We start from the raw sequence: 22,968 nt of genomic DNA on the forward strand, positions 1-22,968 counted from the left end.
ATTTTGACCAATCCGTACGAAGGACCCGTCAAAGATGTGCCAATAGGCAGAGAAATGAAGAAGCGCACACTTACCAACAACCAATACAAATCAAGAAAGATAACATTGTTTACGTGGGTGTAGAACGTTTGTGATCCAATCAAATCGTTAGAAAAAAATATGTTACATTCGTGGCTCGCCCAAATCAACATCCACGTTAGGTTTTGCTCCCCTACCTTGTGCAAGAGGCTTGAATTCCAGTTTGACAGGAGAGGAACTAGCTACTGTACTCAATTACAAGGTAACTTAGTTTATAAAGCAAGTTATTATCAATTATGTGCATGCAATTACTGTTTGATATTACTAGTCATTATGCTTGCCATTTAGCTAAAGCTTTACCTGTCACTCCTGCATTGCGGCGCGAACGTCGCTTTGATATTTGCGAGCCAAGCTAGCTGGTTAGCTAACTAGCAAGTGTGTGTTATAATTTTGCCTTTCAAAAACACTATTGTTGCAGGTTGTTTCCCATTTCTATATACTAAGGAGCGAGAGACCTTAACGTACTAATCACATTCTACGATATGTTTTTTGGACAAGGGAAATGAATGGGCTCGTCTGCTACAGTACACTGCAAAACCACGACTGTTCGCCAGTTTTGATGGCGTGATTCAGTTGGCTCGCTGATGGCTTGACAGACCTAGCTGAAAAGCTAGCTAGTTCAGTTGGTCTGGGAAATTGTTTTAAAGTGAACTGTTGTTGCCAGTGAGTGTCAAGTGCTTTCTAGCTATCCTGCGAACTAGCCAGTACAGTGGACTTGATTAGCTAGTTTAAAGCAACAAGCTTCCCTGAGGGAAGTCAGGATGAATAAAGCCCTTTTTATAATGTTCAACAATCCTGGATTGGTGGACAGCTTGTCAAAACATCAGACTGTTACCATGGTTACTACATGCTCTCAGTCTGTCTGAAAGAAGTTGCTATAAAAAAAAATGCAAGTTTCTACAAGGCAGAATGTTGAATAGAGTGATATTTAAACCAGTGGAGGCTCCTCAGAGGAGTAAGGGGAGGACCATCCTATTGAAACATTTAGAAAGTTATCCTTTTTTTAGATACAGCTGTACTATACATTCACGTCACCAGCTATTTTCTGTCCTCCTCTGGGTACATTGACTTCAATACAAAACCTAGGAGGCTCATGATTCTCACACCCTTCCATAGACTTGCACAGTAATTATAATGACTTCCAAATGACGTCCTCCAACCTATCAGAGCTCTAGCAGCATAAACTGACATGTTGCCCATCCAATCAAAGGATCAGAGAATACAGCTAGTACTGCAGTGCATAAAATGTGGTGAGTAGTTCACTCAGAGAGGGAGGCCAGTTTTGAACAAATTAATTTCTTCAAAAATTAAGTTGAAGCAGCTGCAAGAGAGCTCCATATTTCATTATTTTTTTCACTTACTTAGCTAGCTAATTTAGCCTACTCAAACACCCGGCTCAAACCGAGAGGAATGATATTTATGTTAGCTTGTTGGCTAAGGCTAACCAACACACCTTGATAGCTAGCTGGCTAAGGCTAACCAACACACCTTGATAGCTAGCTGGCTAAGGCTAACCAACACACCTTGATTACTCCAATTTGTATCTTGACCTGTGGACCTACGTTATAAACTTGAATTTTTAGGCTAGGTTGTAGCAACCCCACAGTGCATCCGGAATGTATTCAGACCCCTTTTTCCACATTTTGTTATGTTACAGCCTTATTCTAAAATTGATTAATTTAACAAAATTCCTCATCAATCTACACACAATACCCCATAATGACAAAGTGAAAACAGGTTTTTAAACATTTTTGCTAATTTATTAAAACAAGAGAATGTAAATACCTTATTTACTTAAGTATTCAGACCCTTTGCTATGAGACTCAATTGAGCTCAGGTGCATCCTGTTTCCATTGATCATCCTTTCTACAACTTGATTGGAGTTCACCTGTGGTAAAATTCAATTGATTGGACATGATTTGGGAAGGCACACACCTGTCTATATAAGGTCCCACAGTTGACAGTGTATGTCAGAGAAAAAACGAACTCGTGGCTTGGAAGGAATTGTTCGTAGGGCTGCGAGACAGGATTGTGTCGAGGCACACATCTGGGGAAGGGTACACAACAAATGTCTGCAGCAAGGTCCCCAAGAATACAATGGCCTCCTTCATTCTTAAATGGAGAAGGGACTTTGTCAGGGAGGTAACCAAGAACCTGGTGGCCACTGAGAGCTCCAGTGTTACTCTCTGGAGATGGTTGTTCTTCTGGAAGGTTCTCCCATCTCTGCAGCACTCCACCAGTTTACCTTTATGGTAGGGTGGCCAGAGGGAAGGCACTCCTCAGTAAAAGGGACATGACAGCCCACTTGGAGTTTTCCAAAAGGCACCTAAAGGACTGACCATGAGAAAAAGATTCTTTACTCAGTACTTTGTTGAAGCACCTTTGGCAGCGATTACAGCCTCCAAAGGAGGCTGTAAACGTAATAGAGCTAATCACAGGAAAAATCCTAGAGCAGAACTTGGTTCAGTCTGCTTTCTAACAGACACTGGGAGACATTCACCTTTCAACAGGACAATAACCAACTGTATGTTGGTTGTGGAGATCCAGCCAAATGGAGGTTCTGACAACAATCAATAAATGTTGATTTTTAGAGGGAACTATCACCCCTCCATTTTGTGACTTATAGTAGGGTAGTTTAGGGTTTGGAACTTTGATTCACTGATGCCTCATTTGGTCTGGTTGGTCCTAATGGATGCATACTTGATTGTGTTGGTGGAGGATTCTTGGCAACCTTTCAAACAGTGTCAAGGGCCAGAGCTAGTGAACAATAACATGGCATGCTAGTGGCCAAAACCACTGAAAGGGGGTCAAAGCCTTTGTCCATTTGAGTGGAAGAAGAGGGTTGGAGTTTAGCCTGCACACTGTTTAATTGGGATCTGAATGTCACATTTAAGCTGTCCCAAATCCCAGACACCAACAGTGATGTTTAATATCACCCAAGTGATTCCTTTCTACAACACCTTTATAAACTCAGCAAATAAAGAAATGTCCCTTTTTCAGGACCCTGTCTTTCGAAGATAATTTGTAAAAATCCAAATAACTTCACAGATCTTCATTGTAAAGGGTTTAAACACGGTTTCCGATGCTTGTTCAATGAACCATAAACAATCCATGAACATGCACCTGTGGAACGGTCATTAAGACACTAACAGCTTACAGACGGTAGGAAATTAAGGTCACTGTTATGAAAACTTAGGACACTAAAGAGGTCTTTCTACTGACTCTCTGTATAACACCAAAAGAAAGATGCCCAGGGTCCCTGCTCATCTGCATGAACGTGCCTTAGGCATGCTGCAAAGAGGCACGAGGACTGCAGATGTGGCCAGGGCAATAAATTGCAATGTCCGTACTGTGAGACGCCTGAGACGGCGCTACAGGGAGACAGGACGGACAGCTGATCGTCCTCGCAGTGGCAGACCACGTGTAACAACACATGCACAGGATCGTTACATCTGAACCTCACACCTGCAGGACAGGTACAGGATGGCAACAACAACTGCCCGAGTTGCACAATCCCTCCATCAGTGCTCAGACTGTCCGCAATAGGCTGAGAGAGACTGGACTGAGGGCTTGTAGGTCTGTTGTAAGGCAGGTCCTCGCTAGACATCGCCGGCAACAACGTCGCCTATGGGCACAAACCCACCGTCGCTGGACCAGACAGGACTGGCAAAAAGCGCTCTTCACTGATAAGTCACGGTTTTGTCTCACCAGGGGTGATGGTCAGATTCGCGCTCATCGTCAAAGGAATGAGCTTTACACCGAGGCCTGTACTCTGGAGCAGGATCAATTTGGAGGTGGAGGGTCAGTCATGGTCTGGGGCGGTGTGTCACAGCATCATCAGACTGAGCTTGTTGTCATTGCAGGCAATCTCAATGCTGTGCGTTACAGGGGAGACATCCTCCTCCCTCATGTGGTACCGTTTCTGCAGACTCATCCTGACATGACCCTCCAGCATGACAATGCTACCAGCCATACTGCTCGTTCTGTGCGTGATTTCCTGCAAGACAGGACTGTCAATGTTCTGCCATGGCCAGCGAAGAGCCCAGATCTCAATCCCATTGAGCATGTCAGAGGGTGAGGGCCATTCCCCCCAGAAATGTCTGGGAACTTGCAGGTGCCTTGGTGGAAGAGTGGGGTAACATCTCACAGCAAGACCTGGCAAATCTGGTGTACTCCGTGAGGAGATGCACTGCAGTAATTAATGCAGCTGGTGGCCACACACACTTTTTTGATTTTGACCTCCCCTTTGTTCAGGGACACATTATTCCATTTCTGTTAGTCACATGTCTGTGGAACTTGTTCAGTTTATGTCTCAGTTGTTGAATCTTGTTATGTTCATACAAATATTTACATATGTTAAGTTTGCTGAAAATAAACGCTGTTGACAGTGAGAGGACGTTTCTTTTTTTTTGCTGAGTTTATATATTTGTTGGTCAGTCCCTGAATGCTGTTGAATGATTAAAAGCCTCCCATTCTCTGTTGTCACCCCCCAGCCACTGTTGTCTGTCAGCCTGACTAAACTGAGTTAGGACGTCACACCACGTATCTACCAAAGTGATTCCTGTAAGACGTTACCTTTTGCATTAGATTTTTGATTTATCTCAGTGTATGTCACTACTACATGCATGTTGTTAAAAGGATTTAGGAGACTCCCATTCTCTATTCTCACTCCCCCAGCCACTGTTGTCAGCCTATAGCCTGAATGTTAAGAACAGCATAACGACAGGCCGTCACATGGTGCTGTGACAGCTGTCCTCCTTGGCCCTGCACCAAGCTCTTGGCTAGGCCATAGGGGCCATCTCAAATGGCCAGGGCCCATAGGACCGTTTGGAATACACCCATAACCATACAAGCAGCTGTCCCACTGTGTCTTATTTATCCTCCGTCTCCAATATACCTGGAATAAGCCTAAATTGTGTGGCAGCATCAACTGTATTTCAACTGGCACATGTATGTATACAGTGGTGCTGCTGTGTCTGTGAAAGGCAGGCACACTCGGTGCCCATTTATTTCCCTTCAGAGCAGATGTGCTGTTGGAAAGTAAAGTTTCTTGCTGCCAAAACTGACTTTGAACTGTTGTGATAGTGGTTGAGTCTCGGATTTCTTTGCCCTTTGCGAGGAGCTGCAAGAAGAGCAGTTGACAAAGTGAGAGCGAGAGGGAGGATATCAGAGGAGGCTGGTGGCATGCGCTATAGGAGGATGGGCTCATTGTAATTGCTGGAATAGATTCAATGGAATGGAGGCAAACGTGGTTTCCATATGTTGATGTTTGATACCGTTCCATTTATTCCATTCCAGTCTTTACAATGAGCCCGTCCTCCTATAGTTCCTCCCACCAGCCTCCTCTGAGATGAATAGGGTTTAAAAGGTGACAGAGAAAGTGAAGAGAGAGGAAGTTAGGGTGAGTGAGTAGAGAAGGCTGGACTTGAGAGGGTGAGTAGAGAGAGGGAAGGGAGTGAGGCAGCTGGAGAGGGGAATGATGAATAAACATGACTCTTAAAATGTCCACATATGTAATGCTAACTGAGCTTTGACACTACTACCATGGCTATTTAAAGCAATCAGTATGCCAATGTGAAGGACATAGCAACCTAATACTGTTAAAAAATAAAAAATAACTTCTTGTTTCGTTTTTACAAAAGATTAAGTTTCATTCACCCGAGGGCAAGTTCCATGGTAATGGAATTACGCTGAGATTCAGATGTTTCACTTTAAAATGTATGCCAAAGAAAAACCATTTGATTTCAGTTTAACAAACCATTCAATTCTATGCACAATGACTACTTTTAACAATTTGCTAATTTGCCAAAAACACATTTACTGGAAGGACTGTGCAGATACAAAGTTAATTTTATTTACTGTGTAAATTGTTTGTCGTTTGTGCATAGAGGTGTATGGTTTGTTAAACTTTTGAAATAAATGTTTTTTTCATACATTTCAAAGTGAAAAATCGGAATCTCAGCGTAAATCGGAATCGGAGTCCTGCAATTCTATACATTTTGTTTTAAAACTAATTTGCTGCAATTCTACACATTTTGCCATGCTTATGTGTGTTTATGCTATCTGAGTGACTAAAACATTATAACAAAATCAATGGGGGCCACATGCCATGACATTTGGGGAATTTTAGATTCTCCCTGACTGTCTAGTTTTGATTTTGGTGATTTAGTCCTCAAAAATGATCTGATTTAAAAAAAAATATTGCCCCATTATCTTTTCTACATATTTTATATCTGGTTGTAGTCATTTTAAGTTTACACATAATTAAAAAATGTAATTGCAGTGTTGGTGCACAACTGCATGAAAGGGAAACACTGAATGGGTTTATATCATTCATTGATAAGTCCAAAAATGTATGTCGTTAGTAGAGATTGGCCCTTTTAGTGATAACAATTGACAGCAATTACAGAATACAGGTTTTAGGAGCCCCAGAAAAAAAAACATTTTTAAGATTGAGATATAGTCTAAATTGGGCCTACATAGCTGTGTTTACACAGGCAGCCCAATTCAGATATTTTTTTTCCACTAATTGGTCTTTTGACCAAACAGACCAGCTCTGAAAAATATCTGATGTGAAAAGATCTGATGTGATTGGTAAAAAGACCAATTAGTGGAAAAAAATATCCAAATTGTCTGTTTGTGTAAACACAGACTATGAATCATAGCTACTTTTGAAGCTCATCTCCTGAAGAAGCTCTACCTTGTCCTTTCTTTCTGTGCCACCACTTTTGCATACTACCGAGGCTGTGGGAAAGCGAAGAAATCCTTAATCCCAAATGAAAAATTCCAGGTAGCACAGCAAAATATGTAGGCACATATGCCCTGAAAATTGTAGCATTGTAGAGCCCTGTACATTGTCAGTTTAGTAGAGTAGGCCTGTGACATTGGACCACAGGCATTGTACTGTAGTTTCTCTCTCTGTGTGACACCATGTTTATTTCTACTGACTGCTTGAGGCTGTTTTAATCTGGCAAAGGCACAGGTTACCATGGCAATGTCGTTTACTGGTATTCTTTTGCATGAGACGCTCATATCGCTCACTACTAGACTGAAAACTAAGTAGAACATTCTAGAATGTTTACACTCAGATATTCACTGTAAAAAGCCTTTTTTTCTCCACAGCCTTTTTTGTTTACTCAACTTTTCAGTCCAAGTGTTACCTGAACAAAAAAATAAAATGTTGCCCCAAATTTATCTCCAATTTGAGAAGTCAATTTAAAATACTATGTTTGCTCAACTTGTCTCAATTGTTGGATCAGCTATTAATTATTATTTGGGCATCTTAACTAAAAATATCTGTGCAACTGTTTACATGCACATAAGCTGTGCTTTTAACATACAATGTTTACAACGTACATATATGACACACGTTAACATACATGATTACATTGTGCATGTTCATTTATACAGTCATTATTATTCAACTTGAACTCGCAACCTCTAGGTTCATGGCATTCTGACCTTCCTGCTACGCCACCACATCTGTCATTATTAGGTAATCTGACCTTTCTCTCATCATTCATTTGATTTATTATTTAAGCCATTTGAGGTTTTTCCGTATAATTGTCTACTGTTGGTGGAGCATATTATTCTGTTTTAATATTACTCCTTAATCAGTTTGCTAAATATTTTTTTTGACTGTATTTTTAACAGAGCTGATATTTACTTTTTGACTGAATTTTTGCCTACGTTTTCTCATGTTGGAGCTAAGTTTGGGACAACAAAAAATGTTAAGTTAAGATAACACTTTGACTGAAAAGTTGAGTGTAAAAAAATAAAAAAGAATAATAATTAAAGGCTGTGGAACCAGTTAGTTGAAACAACGTAATTTATTTCCAGTGTTGGTTGAGCCTCTGGAATTTAGATTCCCCAGTACAACAGGTGGGGACAGTAGTGCATAGCCTACTCCACACTTGCATAAGGACAAGGTTATCAGCCAAGAACTGCCGGTACACCATTTTTAGCCCAATGCCCTTATCAGCATATCAACATTTGTTAATCAGGATGACATCGCAGAATAGTATAATTATTCTTTCAGTTTTCTCAGGAAAGGCTTGTTGACCTGCAGAAACACAAACAATGGGTATACAGGATACATACCGGATACTTGGCTAATATCATAGTAGTCTGTTATGATGATGTAATGTCCTCTCAGTTGAAGTATTATAGCACAATTGAACGTTTTCTCTTGAGAAATCTGTGTATGATTTCTATATAGGCACCTGTTATTCCCCTTAACTATCAAGAGTAGATGTGGGATTGATATTGAGCCAATATGAACAAAAATATCCTCTTGTTTTACATGCCCAGCCAACCACTATGCCTTGAAGCTTTGACATTAAAGGGATGCTTTGGGATTTTGGCAGTGAGGATACCATTTTTATGTCTCTGTTTCTAGTATGAAGGAAGTTAGAGGTAGTTCCGTGAGCCAATGCTAACTAGCGTTAGCTCAATGTCTGGATGTCACCCCTATTGCCACCCCTATTACTAGCCTGTTCAACCTCTCTTTCGTGTCATCTGAGATTCCCAAAGATTGGAAAGCAGCTGCGGTCATCCCCCTCTTCAAAGGGGGGGACACTCTTGACCCAAACTGCTACAGACCTATATCTATCCTACCATGCCTTTCTAAGGTCTTCGAAAGCCAAGTCAACAAACAGATTACCGACCATTTCGAATCTCACCATACCTTCTCTGCTATGCAATCTGGTTTCAGAGCTGGTCATGGGTGCACCTCAGCCACGCTCAAGGTCCTAAACGATATCTTAACCGCCATCGATAAGAAACATTACTGTGCAGCCGTATTCATTGATCTGGCCAAGGCTTTCGACTCTGTCAACCACCGCATCCTCATCGGCAGACTCGACAGCCTTGGTTTCTCAAATGATTGCCTCGCCTGGTTCACCAACTACTTCTCTGATAGAGTTCAGTGTGTCAAATCGGAGGGTCTGCTGTCCGGACCTCTGGCAGTCTCTATGGGGGTGCCACAGGGTTCAATTCTTGGACCGACTCTCTTCTCTGTATACATCAATGAGGTCGCTCTTGCTGCTGGTGAGTCTCTGATCCACCTCTACGCAGACGACACCATTCTGTATACTTCCGGCCCTTCTTTGGACACTGTGTTAACAACCCTCCAGGCAAGCTTCAATGCCATACAACTCTCCTTCCGTGGCCTCCAATTGCTCTTAAATACAAGTAAAACTAAATGCATGCTCTTCAACCGATCGCTACCTGCACCTACCCGCCTGTCCAACATCACTACTCTGGACGGCTCTGACTTAGAATACGTGGACAACTACAAATACTTAGGTGTCTGGTTAGACTGTAAACTCTCCTTCCAGACCCATATCAAACATCTCCAATCCAAAGTTAAATCTAGAATTGGCTTCCTATTTCGCAACAAAGCATCCTTCACTCATGCTGCCAAACATACCCTTGTAAAATTGACCATCCTACCAATCCTCGACTTTGGCGATGTCATTTACAAAATAGCCTCCAATACCCTACTCAACAAATTGGATGCAGTCTATCACAGTGCAATCCGTTTTGTCACCAAAGCCCCATATACTACCCACCATTGCGACCTGTACGCTCTCGTTGGCTGGCCCTCGCTTCATACTCGTCGCCAAACCCACTGGCTCCATGTCATCTACAAGACCCTGCTAGGTAAAGTCCCCCCTTATCTCAGCTCGCTGGTCACCATAGCATCTCCCACCTGTAGCACACGCTCCAGCAGGTATATCTCTCTAGTCACCCCCAAAACCAATTCTTTCTTTTGCCGCCTCTCCTTCCAGTTCTCTGCTGCCAATGACTGGAACGAACTACAAAAATCTCTTAAATTGGAAACACTTATCTCCCTCACTAGCTTTAAGCACCAACTGTCAGAGCATCTTACAGATTACTGCACCTGTACATAGCCCACCTATAATTTAGCCCAAACAACTACCTCTTTCCCAACTGTATTTAATTAATTTATTTATTTTGCTCCTTTGCACCCCATTATTTTTATTTCTACTTTGCACATTCTTCCATTGCAAAACTACCATTCCAGTGTTTTACTTGCTATATTGTATTTACTTTGCCACCATGGCCTTTTTTGCCTTTACCTCCCTTCTCACCTAATTTGCTCACATTGTATATAGACTTGTTTTTTTTTACTGTATTATTGACTGTATGTTTGTTTTACTCCATGTGTAACTCTGTGTCGTTGTATGTGTCGAACTGCTTTGCTTTATCTTGGCCAGGTCGCAATTGTAAATGAGAACTTGTTCTCAACTTGCTTACCTGGTTAAATAAAGGTGAAATAAAAAAATAAAATAAAATGTACTAGCATGCCAAAATCCCTAAGTATCCATTTAACTCTGAAGGCATTGGCCCAGTTTAGATTTTGCAGTGTCTTGTGCCCTCTAGTGGCCATTGCATGTAGATACAACTTTTCTTTGTGCTCACGAGCACTGGGAATGGAACGCTAACCCTATTTTGTTGACTGGGTCATTAATTAGTACACACCGGAGCATGTTTTTATTGGACAAGTTCATGTCATTTGTCCCTCATTGCTTCAGTTCATTTTTCTTTGTCTGTGAATACGACCTGCACAAAAAAATCTGGTTTGTTTTGATTAAGAAATGTTTCTTCTCTTCCTGTCTCTCTCAAGAATCCACTTTAGATGAGTGATTGACTTAGTGCTGTCTGTCTCTCCTCCCCTGCCCCTGCCCTGCTCTGACCAGCTGACTTAGTGCTGTCTGTCTCTCCTCCCCTGCCCTGCTCTGACCAGCTGACTTAGTGTTGTCTGTCTCTCCTTCTCAGTCCCTGCCCTGCTCTGACCAGCTGCACCATGGGAAGGAAGAGTAGAGTGAAGACACAGAAGTTGGGGACAGGCGCCACAGCCGTGGTCTCTCCCAAAGAGATGATGAACCTAATCTCAGACCTCCTACAGAGTATGTTCCAACGCTGCGTCCCAAATGGCAACCCATTTCCGCTATATAGTGTACTACTTTTGACTAGGACCCATAAGAATAAAAAGCATGTTCCATTGAGAGTTCTTAGGCTTGATCTGTGTCTGGGAAACAGGCTTTATGTGATTTTTGTAGCTATGTAACTTATCGTGTGATATGTATGTCTATCTATCCCATTAGAATGCAGCAGTGCTGCCCCTTCTCCAGGGAAAGAGTGGGAGGAGTATATCCAGATACGAGGACTGGTGGAGAAGATCAGGAAGAAACAGAAAGGTAGGCTGGATCACAGACACACACAGACAAACCCTAATTCTACCCCTAACCCCTAAGCCTAAAATAGCCTTTTTTTCTAAGTGAGGACCGGCAAAATGTTCTCACTTCTCTGAATTTGAGTTTGTTTACAGTTCTTGTGAGGACTCCTGTTACTCACAAGTAATGTTCCCTCTAAGCTGCGCGCAGGCGCGCACCTCCTCTGGGGCTTCCTCACAGAATAATTATCAGCCCACACAGAGAAGCACGAGATTGAACTTCACTCAACTTTCTAGAGTTTTCCCCGTTAGTTAACACATCAACGTTTCCCTTTACTGTGGGAATTGTGATTGAATCAACACAATATTAGCCACTTTCAATGCAACATACCGAAACAAAGCGAACTATGCAATATATTCTGTTGTAGGCAGAACGGATCAGAGTAGGGTTCTATTGCATTGACACACATGACCCAGGCCCGTACTCTACACATATTGGCGCACCATAACCAATCAGAGCTGCAGTAGGCCTATATGCAAATAGACCATTGCCATATGTGGATCTGTGCCATTTACTTTGAACTGGACTGTGTTTATGTAACAGTACTCTTCTTGCGTTGTGTACAATCAGTCATCGACACGGAACTCCAACTTGTAGCACCAGTCATGTAGATTTATTCTGAAAGGAACGGCACAAAATTGCACGTCATGCAATGCACATCTCACCATCCAACTCTGCATTCACGCACGCTGGTTTGGTGCTTGTTCACTGGGCTAGTTACCAAATTAATACAATTACAATATACAATATAATATCTTTAACAATGTACCTGATAGGAACGGCACAAAATTGCACGTCATGCAATGCACATCTCACCATCCAACTCTGCATTCACGCACGCTGGTTTGGTGCTTGTTCACTGGGCTAGTTACCAAATTAATACAATTACAATATACAATATAATATCTTTAACAATGTACCTGATAGGAACGGCACAAAATTGCACGTCATGCAATGCACATCTCACCATCCAACTCTGCATTCACGCACTGTACAAAATATATGAACCTCCCCCCACCAGACACAGTAAGTTGCTAGCTAGTACTGGCGGGAATTCTCTACAACAAAATGCACAACAAATACTCTCCAAAAACCGCTGCATCTTATGTGTGATGTTCGATTAACATTTACAAACAATTTGATATAAATTGTACATTTAAATCATCACTTGAGAGTATAAAAATCACTTTTGATGTACAGTGCTTTGCAACCAACAACTTACCGCTGGTTTGGTGCTTGTTCACTGGGACGATTCTAACTGGAACATCCCCCCTCGTAAGCAAGCTACGCAAACCAGCCAATAAGATGCCATGTTGAGTAGGTGAAGGCAAGACAAACTCAAACCAAAACCCCATTGGCTTAACAATAAAGTGGCAAGGGGAATCACCAATATAACCCTGTTACATTTACAGCATGAGCGATCGACAGTAGATGTGCTTGTTTTGAGATCAAAGCGGAGGCTACATGTAGCCATGTGTGCACATTTGCACATTTGTTCATATCCTTTGCCAGTTAGTGAGTTATTAGCCCAGTTATAGATCATGTGTGGTCAGCAATGGGGGAGGGATTGCTTCCTACAAGTGCATAAAATGTGTGTATTTCTAGCCATCTTTGAAAAGAGAGTAATATAAATAGCTTTTTTTCTCTTGAAGGGACAGTGTTGTATTTTGAGACAGGCTTGAATAAGCTAAGTAGCCAATAGGCAGAGGGTAGCATCATTTGTCTGATTCTCTGTAATAATGTTTCATTTTATTTTGTAAAGTGGTTTCTTGCATTAAACTACACAACATTTTCAGTCACCTTGTCTGAAGGACAAGTGAATAAATAGGTTAACGTCAAGCCCTGTATGTTTTTTATGGAATGTAGACCTACGTTGAACACAGAAGGATCGAACAGGTATTTCCAATGTAGGCTGAATTAAAGAACAGCTATTTTCCATGTTATGGGATGCATTTTCTCCATTGTTTTTGATGGTAGGCCACTCTGATAGGCCTTAATTATTATCAAATAGCCACAGTAGCCTACTTGACTACTGCTAAAATGTAACTTAAAGCGGGTACAGCCTGTGTTCACAGTAAACGCACACCGGAAGTTGCCCATAATTTTCACAACATTCAAGTTTTTGGCTCGGCACACCTGAGATTTGCTCAGTGCCAGAAAATGTTTTGAGGGAACATTGCTCACAAGCAAACACACACACACACACACACATACACACATACACAGAGAGACAGAGACACATACAGCTTGATTTGAGCCATGGTCTATATAGTTTAAATATGAATAGTTGAATCATAAGTGTGTCTCTCTCTCAGGTATCTCTGTAATATTTGAGGGCAGCAGAGAGGAGTTCTTCCCGGAGCTGATGGCGTGGGCTCAGGAGAGTGGAGCTTCCTGCGAGGGGGTTGAGATCGCTAACTTCGCTGGCGAGGGCTTCGGCCTCAGGGCCACCAAGGACATCAAGGTGGGTCCATACAACTGGACGGACTCTGTTCCTGGCAGTAGTTGTCAGGGTGAAACATCACCTGGGTCGTTTTCATTAAAGGGACATTTACCCTGGATCTGCCACTGGTATATAGTCATTACTGTATTAACAACATTAGGTTTTTGTCATAAACATCAGAATGATCCACACCATAAGCTAGAACAAGCTTATTTTAATTTCACTGGTAGAATCAGGAAGTTTAGACTTTATGTGTATTTGTCTGCTCATTGTAAACCCTGAGGTGAAATTTTCCAATTAAACCACAACATTACGAAACATTTTAGCAACTGAAATGAGAGTTTCTCATTGGACAAGTGCAGATAGTGCCTCCGTTTCGATTAGTTTTCTTCCCTATGGTGTTTAGTAAGTACGGCACTGGTTCCACTGTGGATAGAAGGAAACAGAAAGAGAATGACAGTTCCAGTTGGTGTTCTTGTTCTTGTTATTAGTAACATTTGAAAATGGCTGCCACTTATAGCTGATCGAACAAGCAGAGCTGTTCTAATGATGCCCAGGTGCTCTGTGTCTTGGTGTAAGTTTAATCAGTGAGGTAACACTGTCGGAAGAGTTTAAAAGCATAATGAACACTTACATTCCATTAAGCCTGAGGTAGACTGAAATCACCGGGCCAAACTTTTCTCCCATATGATGTCATTGTCTATTTTGTTCTCAGGCAGAGGAGCTGTTTCTGTGGATCCCCAGGACGATGCTGATGACTGTGGAATCAGCCAAGAACTCTGTCCTGGGTTAGTGGAAGTGTTAGGCCATTGTACTGTGATGCCATCCTACCCTTTATTGACTATAAGGCTTTTGTCCTCTGACATTTGAACCCCCCCTGCTGTGTCCTCCCCTAGGGCCCCTACACACACACACACACACACACACTATTATTTATGTAACTGTCCCTCCCCCCCCCCAGGTCCCCTGTACAGCCAGGACCGTATTCTCCAAGCCATGGGTAACGTGACCCTGGCCCTCCACCTGCTGTGTGAGCGGGCTGACCCCTCCTCCCCCTGGCTGCCCTACATCAAGACCCTCCCTGGGGACTACGACACCCCCCTATATTACGAGGAGGAAGAGGTACACCACCTGCTGTCCACTCAGGCCATCCCGGACGTCCTCAGCCAGTACAAGAACACTGCACGGCAGTACGCATACTTCTACAAGGTCATCCAGGTGAGTGGCAGGAAGGTACTCAGTCACACACTGGATTTCTGAAGAAACAGTCATGTTCTAACTGTTTCTGCTATTCACTACTTCTACAAGGTCATCCAGGTGAGTGGTAGTGCTCTGTCCCTACAAAGTCATCCAGGTGAATGGTAGTGCTCTGTCCCTACAAAGTCATCCAGGTGAGTGGTAGTGCTCTGTCCCTACAAAGTCATCCAGGTGAATGGTAGTGCTCTGTCCCTACAAAGTCATCCAGGTGAATGGTAGTGCTCTGTCCCTACAAAGTCATCCAGGTGAATGGTAGTGCTCTGTCCTTACAAAGTCATCCAGGTGAGTGGTAGTGCTCTGTCCTTACAAAGTCATCCAGGTGAGTGGTAGTGCTCTGTCCCTACAAAGTCATCCAGGTGAATGGTAGTGCTCTGTCCTTACAAAGTCATCCAGGTGAATGGTAGTGCTCTGTCCCTACAAAGTCATCCAGGTGAATGGTAGTGCTCTGTCCTTACAAAGTCATCCAGGTGAATGGTAGTGCTCTGTCCTTACAAAGTCATCCAGGTGAATGGTAGTGCTCTGTCCCTACAATGTCATCCAGGTTAGTGGTAGTGCTCTGTCCCTACAAAGTCATCCAGGTGAATGGTAGTGCTCTGTCCTTACAAAGTCATCCAGGTGAATGGTAGTGCTCTGTCCCTACAAAGTCATCCAGGTGAATGGTAGTGCTCTGTCCTTACAAAGTCATCCAGGTGAATGGTAGTGCTCTGTCCCTACAAAGTCATCCAGGTGAGTGGTAGTGCTCTGTCCCTACAAAGTCATCCAGGTGAATGGTAGTGCTCTGTCCTTACAAAGTCATCCAGGTGAATGGTAGTGCTCTGTCCCTACAAAGTCATCCAGGTGAGTGGTAGTGCTCTGTCCCTACAAAGTCATCCAGGTGAGTGGTAGTGCTCTGTCCTTACAAAGTCATCCAGGTGAATGGTAGTGCTCTGTCCCTACAATGTCATCCAGGTGAATGGTAGTGCTCTGTCCCTACAAAGTCATCCAGGTGAATGGTAGTGCTCTGTCCTTACAAAGTCATCCAGGTGAGTGGTCGTGCTCTGTCCCTACAAAGTAATTTGGTATTTTATAGTAATAGCTGCTTTTCATTGCATCTACAACCAAATATTAATTCAACACTACCCTGAACAGATTGCAAAACATTGTGAGCAGAAAGGACGCGATAATGTCTGTCTGCACAGGTTTTGCACAATATGAGGAGCTGCTGACTTTGCAAAAATCCTGAAACATGTTTGTCACGGGTATGTGAAACAGACAATCCTCTGTGTGTGTGTGTGTGTGTGTGTGTGTGTGTGTGTGTGTGTGTGTGTGTGTGTGTGTTTTCCATGGATAGACAGGAGTATAGATGTGCGTTTTTTTTTCCTTAAGTAGTCTGAACTGTGTCTTTTCCATGGGCAGACTGAGGAGTAGAGGTGATTTCATTATTTCTGTGATATGTTTTTGTGCCAGACAGTATTCATTGTTCCCCCCGACGATGAAACTGGGGAGGGGAATGTGGATCTGTCTCGTTCCGTCCGTTCGTATGTTAGTCACACTAGATATCTGACAGCACTTGCCCGATTTTGACGACACTTGGGTCAATGAAGTGTCTTGCCATAGAGAGCCGGTATTTACAAAATTACACTGATTGGCCCGTTTCAGAGCCCAGTTCTTAGGGACTGTATGGTCAAACCCTCAGTTCTAAAGCCTGGTATGGTAAGTTGATTTATCTCCTTAAAGACTCAGCTGTAGAACATTCACCTTGAAGCCAGGTATAGAGTAAATCTCTGGGCTGGGTTCATTTGGCTCGTGTTAAAAGTCAGGACTCTTTCTCTCTCTCTGTTCTGTCTTTCTCTGGCCCCTCTTCCTCGTCCTTCCATCACTCCGTCTCTGCCCATCCACCTATCTGTCAATGTGTGGTGTGCTTCGAGGCGTGCTTAGCGAGAGGGATCAGGTTTTAACAGGTTTCCAGCTGTAGGGAGATGAGGAGAGCAGCTGCAGAATGGCCTCTTGCACCCAATTTCAGAATGCCTGATAAGCTGCCAGTAGCATAGAGAGTGTCAGGAAACTTGTCTTTTAAATACCACAGTAACCAACAGGGGGAGCTTTTTACCTCTTACAGTCTGAACCAGTGGTATTCAAACTCAGCGGGGACCTAATGTTTTTCTGCCAGAATTTCTGGTGATCCCATTTTTTTTTCACAACAATTTCTCGTGACCCGACCCCAAATATAATGACACAACCTTAAAAATAAAAAAACATTTTCATCTCTTATCAGAATGAAAATAAACCAATAAATACATTTACTCAAAAAAAAAAAGTTTTCTTCAAATGATCTTTCTCAAAAACGTTTATATATTGTTCCATACAATAATCTGTACTCTTAATTTGTTGTTCCTAAAAAAATCATAAAAATATTTGTTTAGCCTATCCCACTGCTGTTCCCCTACAACTTTAATACCACTGGTCTGAACTGAAGACCACTCCTGTGTGATCGGTGGATACACCCACTGCTGTTCCCCTACAACTTTAATACCACTGGTCTGAACTGAAGACCACTCCTGTGTGATCGGTGGATACATCCACTGCTGTTCCCCTACAACTTTAATACCACTGGTCTGAACTGAAGACCACTCCTGTGTGATCGGTGGATACATCCACTGCTGTTCCCCTACAACTTTAATACCACTGGTCTGAACTGAAGACCACTCCTGTGTGATCGGTGGATACATCCACTGCTGTTCCCCTACAACTTTAATACCACTGGTCTGAACTGAAGACCACTCCTGTGTGATCGGTGGATACATCCACTGCTGTTCCCCTACAACTTTAATACCACTGGTCTGAACTGAAGACCACTCCTGTGTGATCGGTGGATACATCCACTGCTGTTCCCCTACAACTTTAATACCACTGGTCTGAACTGAAGACCACTCCTGTGTGATCGGTGGATACATCCTATATAGTGCACTACTTTTGCTATTCCTTATATACTGTCGTGCACTAATTTTGAGAAGGGTCCATGGGGCTCTGGTGAAAAGAAGTTACTATATAGGAAATAGGGTGCCATTTGGGATACAGTGTTTGTAGATGTGTACTATTTACCACAATACAACCCATTGATATTTATTCACATTTCATCTTTCACAAGGTTCCCAAGCAAAATAGGACTCAAATCTCAATGAGAGCAGCATAGTATTATAAAGGCTTCATAGATAGAACATTCACAATGGTTAAATGGCCAACGGTGCTTTTCTTAGGGATTGATGCCAGTACCTCTACTCTCCATAGCTATTTAGTTTGAAAGGTCCAGTTTATCTGTAGGTAGGTAGCTGTACCTTCAGTCAGGAAAACGGAGAGACAATGTGATTACATTTTATTATGATTTAGAAGAAACGCAAGACAAATTGTGATGCAAATCTCTCTCCCAGTATGCTAATTTGAAGTTATTAACTGACATGCTTGCTTTCCCTTTGATCAAACCAATGAAGACTAGGGATGCGTCCTAAATGTAACCCTACTCCCTATATAGTGCATTCGAGCCATAGGGCTCTAGTCAAAATGTATACACTATGTATTGAGTAGGGTGCCATTTGGGACAGAGACTAGACTACTCTAGGTTCTCTAGTCTCTTTATCAAAGAAGGAGAAATAAAAATATATATATTTTTCTCCAAATGATTTTCACTTTCTTTAGTTGGGATGCTTTGTGTGTCTGATTCTGTCATCAAATGATTTTCATGTTTTTTTTCTGGGATGCTTTGTGTGTCTGACTCAGTCATCAAATAGCTGTCAATTAGGGAAGAGAAAACAACATTCACATTACTGTCAAGACATTAAATATGAAATATTCATGATGGCAATAGTTCATGTTTGTCATTGTCTCTTGGTTGATCTGGACTGGTGTGTGTGTGTTGACATGTTGACAGTTGAACCAGATGGTTTATTACTAGTCCTTGCTAGTATCCATTCATCAAACCATATTTAAGGCATGTCATTTTAAACATATTTTCAATGTATTTCACATACTCTACAAAAAGTAAACATGTCTAAGATATACTTTTATTTTTGTCAGGGATCGTACATTTCACTTGCTAATTACTCTAATATTAACCTTGAATGGAGAACTTGAGTACTCATGCCAATCCCTGCTATCTAGGTGAAGCATTTTAGTTGCTTTTGTCCCTGCAATATTTGCTTTCATACAATTGACTGAATTAAGCAGAAGAGTGAATCATAAAGTGTGTGCTACTTGACAGAAATGTGCTGTTTTGTTGCCTTGACAGACAGCAGGTGGCCTGTCTCTGAAAAGACAGTACCATCAATGCCCACTAGATGGTAATAGTGAGTTATAGGTATAGTTGGGTGTCTGTTACCATGTAATAATACTGATAACATCACATGATTAATAATTATATAATAAGTGTTATATACTGTAGCTTTAAACCAAAGACTCAATAAGCAACCATAAGGAAACAAAAACAACTGTGGTAATGATAATAAAATAGAAGGTGAGTGGTGGTTCCAGCAGCATCAGTAATATTCCACAATGTTCTAATGAAGATGTGTTGGAAGCCTCATGGCCATGGTGTTGTAGTTGAACTCTCCTTCTGGGTTGATTTGAGCGATGTATTCTTTAGAGGGCGTGTTTGTGAAAGGTGTGTGTACTGTCCATATTTCCCCTCTTCTTCACTACATCTCCTCTCAGCCCCTCCCCCTCTCCACAATCCCTCTCACATCTTTGCTCTTTCTTGCTCTCTCCTTTTGTTCTCCTCTACTTCTCCTCTCTCATCCCTCCCTCTTTTTGAACCCCCCTCCTTCTTTCCTCTGTCATGTCCTCTGCTCAGGTTGGGAGCCGGTGTCAATGTAATGACTCCTGTCAATGTCAGCCTCTCTCTCTCTCTCTTTTCCAAGGCGGGTGGCCGCAGATGACCGGGCTGGGAAATTATGTTGTCGCATTGGCTTTGAATTGAATTGACCTGATTGTACCTTCTGTACATGTTTGAGTGGCTGGGACTACCCTCTAGCCCCCCCCCCCCCCCACACACACAGTCCTCTTGTGTTAGAATTGGGTAGTCAGTCAGTGAGTTTTTAATGCATGTGTCTCCCTCCTATAGATATTCACCCCCCTGTGAAGGTGGGATGGGATAGGCTGTTGTCAGTGAGTGTAGCAGGCCATCTGAAGTAGAACCCAGTGAGTGTAGCAGGCCATCTGAAGTAGAACCCAGTGAGAGTAGCAGGCCATCTGAAGTAGAACCCAGTGAGAGTAGCAGGCCATCTGAAGTAGAACCCAGTGAGAGTAGCAGGCCACCTGAAGTAGAACCCAGTGAGAGTAGCAGGCCACCTGAAGTAGAACCCAGTGAGAGTAGCAGGCCATCTGAAGTAGAACCCAGTGAGTGTAGAGTAGCAGGCCATCTGAAGTAGAACCCAGTGAGTGTAGCGTAGCAGGCCATCTGAAGTAGAACCCAGTGAGTGTAGCAGGCCATCTGAAGTAGAACCCAGTGAGTGTAGCAGGCCATCTGAAGTAGAACCCAGTGAGTGTAGCAGGCCATCTGAAGTAGAACCCAGTGAGTGTAGCAGGCCATCTGAAGTAGAACCCAGTGAGTGTAGCAGGCCATCTCGAGTAGAACCCAGTGAGTGTAGCAGGCCATCTGGAGTAGAACCCAGTGAGTGTAGCAGGCCATCTGGAGTAGAACCCAGTGAGTGGAGTGTAGCAGGCCATCTGAAGTAGAACCCAGTGAGTGGAGTGTAGCAGGCCATCTGAAGTAGAACCCAGTGAGTGTAGCAGGCCATCTGGAGTAGAACCCAGTGAGTGGAGTGTAGCAGGCCATCTGAAGTAGAACCCAGTGAGTGTAGCAGGCCATCTCAAGTAGAACCCAGTGAGTGTAGCAGGCCATCTCAAGTAGAACCCAGTGAGTGTAGCAGGCCATCTCAAGTAGAACCCAGTGAGTGTAGCAGGCCATCTGGAGTAGAACCCAGTGAGTGTAGCAGGACATCTGGAGTAGAACCCAGTGAGTGTAGCAGGCCATCTGAAGTAGAACCCATTGGAAGGAAGAGTGCCTCTTCCTTCCAATGGGACTGTATGAGTTTGTAACTGTGTGTGTTTGAGTATCCAGAAGCTGAATGTGTAGACCTCATAAGGTGACCTCAGTATGCAGCAAATCAATGCAAAGTAACCTTGGAATGTGTGTGTTTGTGGCGCATGGTTTGATGAGAATTTTTTTGTCCCAGTGGTGTCGTTTTCATGTCCTCTCTGAGGAGCTCCAGGTATCTGTCTAACCTTCCCTTTCCTCTCTGAGGAGCTCCAGGTATCTGTCTAACCTTCCCTTTCCTCTCTGAGGAGCTCCATGTATCTGTCTAACCTTCCCTTTCCTCTCTGAGGAGCTCCAGGTATCTGTCTAACCTTCCCTTTCCTCTCTGAGGAGCTCCATGTATCTGTCTAACCTTCCCTTTCCTCTCTGAGGAGCTCCAGGTATCTGTCCATCTAGCTAACCTTCCCTTTCCTCTCTGAGGAGCTCCATGTATCTGTCTAACCTTCCCTTTCCTCTCTGAGGAGCTCCAGGTATCTGTCTAACCTTCCCTTTCCTCTCTGAGGAGCTCCAGGTATCTGTCCATCTAGCTAACCTTCCCTTTCCTCTCTGAGGAGCTCCATGTATCTGTCTAACCTTCCCTTTCCTCTCTGAGGAGCTCCATGTATCTGTCTAACCTTCCCTTTCCTCTCTGAGGAGCTCCATGTATCTGTCTAACCTTCCCTTTCCTCTCTGAGGAGCTCCAGGTATCTGTCTAACCTTCCCTTTCCTCTCGGAGGAGCTCCAGGTATCTGTCTAACCTTCCCTTTCCTCTCTGAGGAGCTCCATGTATCTGTCTAACCTTCCCTTTCCTCTCTGAGGAGCTCCAGGTATGTCTAACCTTCCACAGGCTGGTAGCAGGCAGGGCCCAGCCCAGGATCAGGCCTGGCTGCTGGGCTCCACGTCGACACTACACCTCTCCCACTAGGATCCATCCGCTAGTCTAGACGCTTATCTTTTAATGGCTGTCAGAGCAGAGCAGGACGAGGCTCAACGCTGCTCCTCCATCCCACTACCACTTCTTCTCTGTCAAAACCAGGGGGAGGGAGGAGGCTGCAGTCTACCTGGGGTATTATTCCATCCCCTGTCTTCAATATTTGGGGACACCTTGTCATTTAAGTGGACATATGTCAAAGAGTTAAAGTAGTAACTTATATTTAACTACTAGTAGGTTGTAGGTTGTAACTAGTAGGTTGTGTCAGGTGAAACATGTGGGTGTTGAGGGGGTAGGTTGTCAGGTGAAACGTGTGGGTGTTGAGGGGGTAGGTTGTCAGGTGAAACGTGTGGGTGTTGAGGGGGTAGGTTGTGTCAGGTGAAACGTGTGGGTGTTGAGGGGGTAGGTTGTGTCAGGTGAAATGTGTGGGTGTTGAGGGGGTAGGTTGTGTCAGGTGAAATGTGTGGGTGTTGAGGGAAGTAGGTTATATCAGGTGAAACGTGTGGGTGTAGAGGGGTTAGGTTGTGTCAGGTGAAGCGTGTGGGCGTTGAGGGGTTAGGTTGTGTCAGGTGAAATGTGTGGGTGTTGAGGGGGTAGGTTGTGTCAGGTGAAATGTGTGGGTGTTGAGGGGGTAGGTTGTGTCAGGTGAAATGTGTGGGTGTTGAGGGGGTAGGTTGTGTCAGGTAAAATGTGTGGGTGTTGAGGGGGTAGGTTGTGTCAGGTGAAATGTGTGGGTGTTGAGGGGGTAGGTTGTGTCAGGTGAAACGTGTGGGTGTTGAGGGGGTAGGTTGTGTCAGGTGAAACGTGTGGGTGTTGAGGGGAGTAGGTTAGGTTGGCCCTGTGAGTGTGATTCTCCTCACTTTACTGTTGGGATAAATCAGTGTCACTGCCGGACTGTCTCTATTACACACACCTCACACACACCCAGCCATCCACCCAGGGGGAGAAATGT

General features: G+C 43.4%; 1 protein-coding gene across 1 annotated transcript in view; it reads left to right on the plus strand.

Moving 5' to 3' along the window:
* The first annotated feature begins 172 nt into the window (after positions 1 to 172).
* The window catches only part of LOC115138721 (actin-histidine N-methyltransferase-like), a 43,052-nt gene continuing 20,256 nt past the window's right edge, over positions 173 to 22,968 (plus strand). Inside the window, exons 1-6 of the mRNA XM_029675862.2 lie at positions 173 to 280; positions 10,882 to 11,012; positions 11,211 to 11,303; positions 13,655 to 13,803; positions 14,498 to 14,570; positions 14,744 to 15,000. Of these exons, the coding sequence (XP_029531722.2) occupies positions 10,910 to 11,012; positions 11,211 to 11,303; positions 13,655 to 13,803; positions 14,498 to 14,570; positions 14,744 to 15,000 (675 nt within the window). The 5' untranslated portion in view covers positions 173 to 280; positions 10,882 to 10,909. The remainder of the gene's footprint in view (positions 281 to 10,881; positions 11,013 to 11,210; positions 11,304 to 13,654; positions 13,804 to 14,497; positions 14,571 to 14,743; positions 15,001 to 22,968) is intronic.

Source organism: Oncorhynchus nerka, linkage group LG12 (genome assembly GCF_034236695.1).
Source record: "Oncorhynchus nerka isolate Pitt River linkage group LG12, Oner_Uvic_2.0, whole genome shotgun sequence".
NCBI lineage: Eukaryota > Metazoa > Chordata > Actinopteri > Salmoniformes > Salmonidae > Oncorhynchus > Oncorhynchus nerka.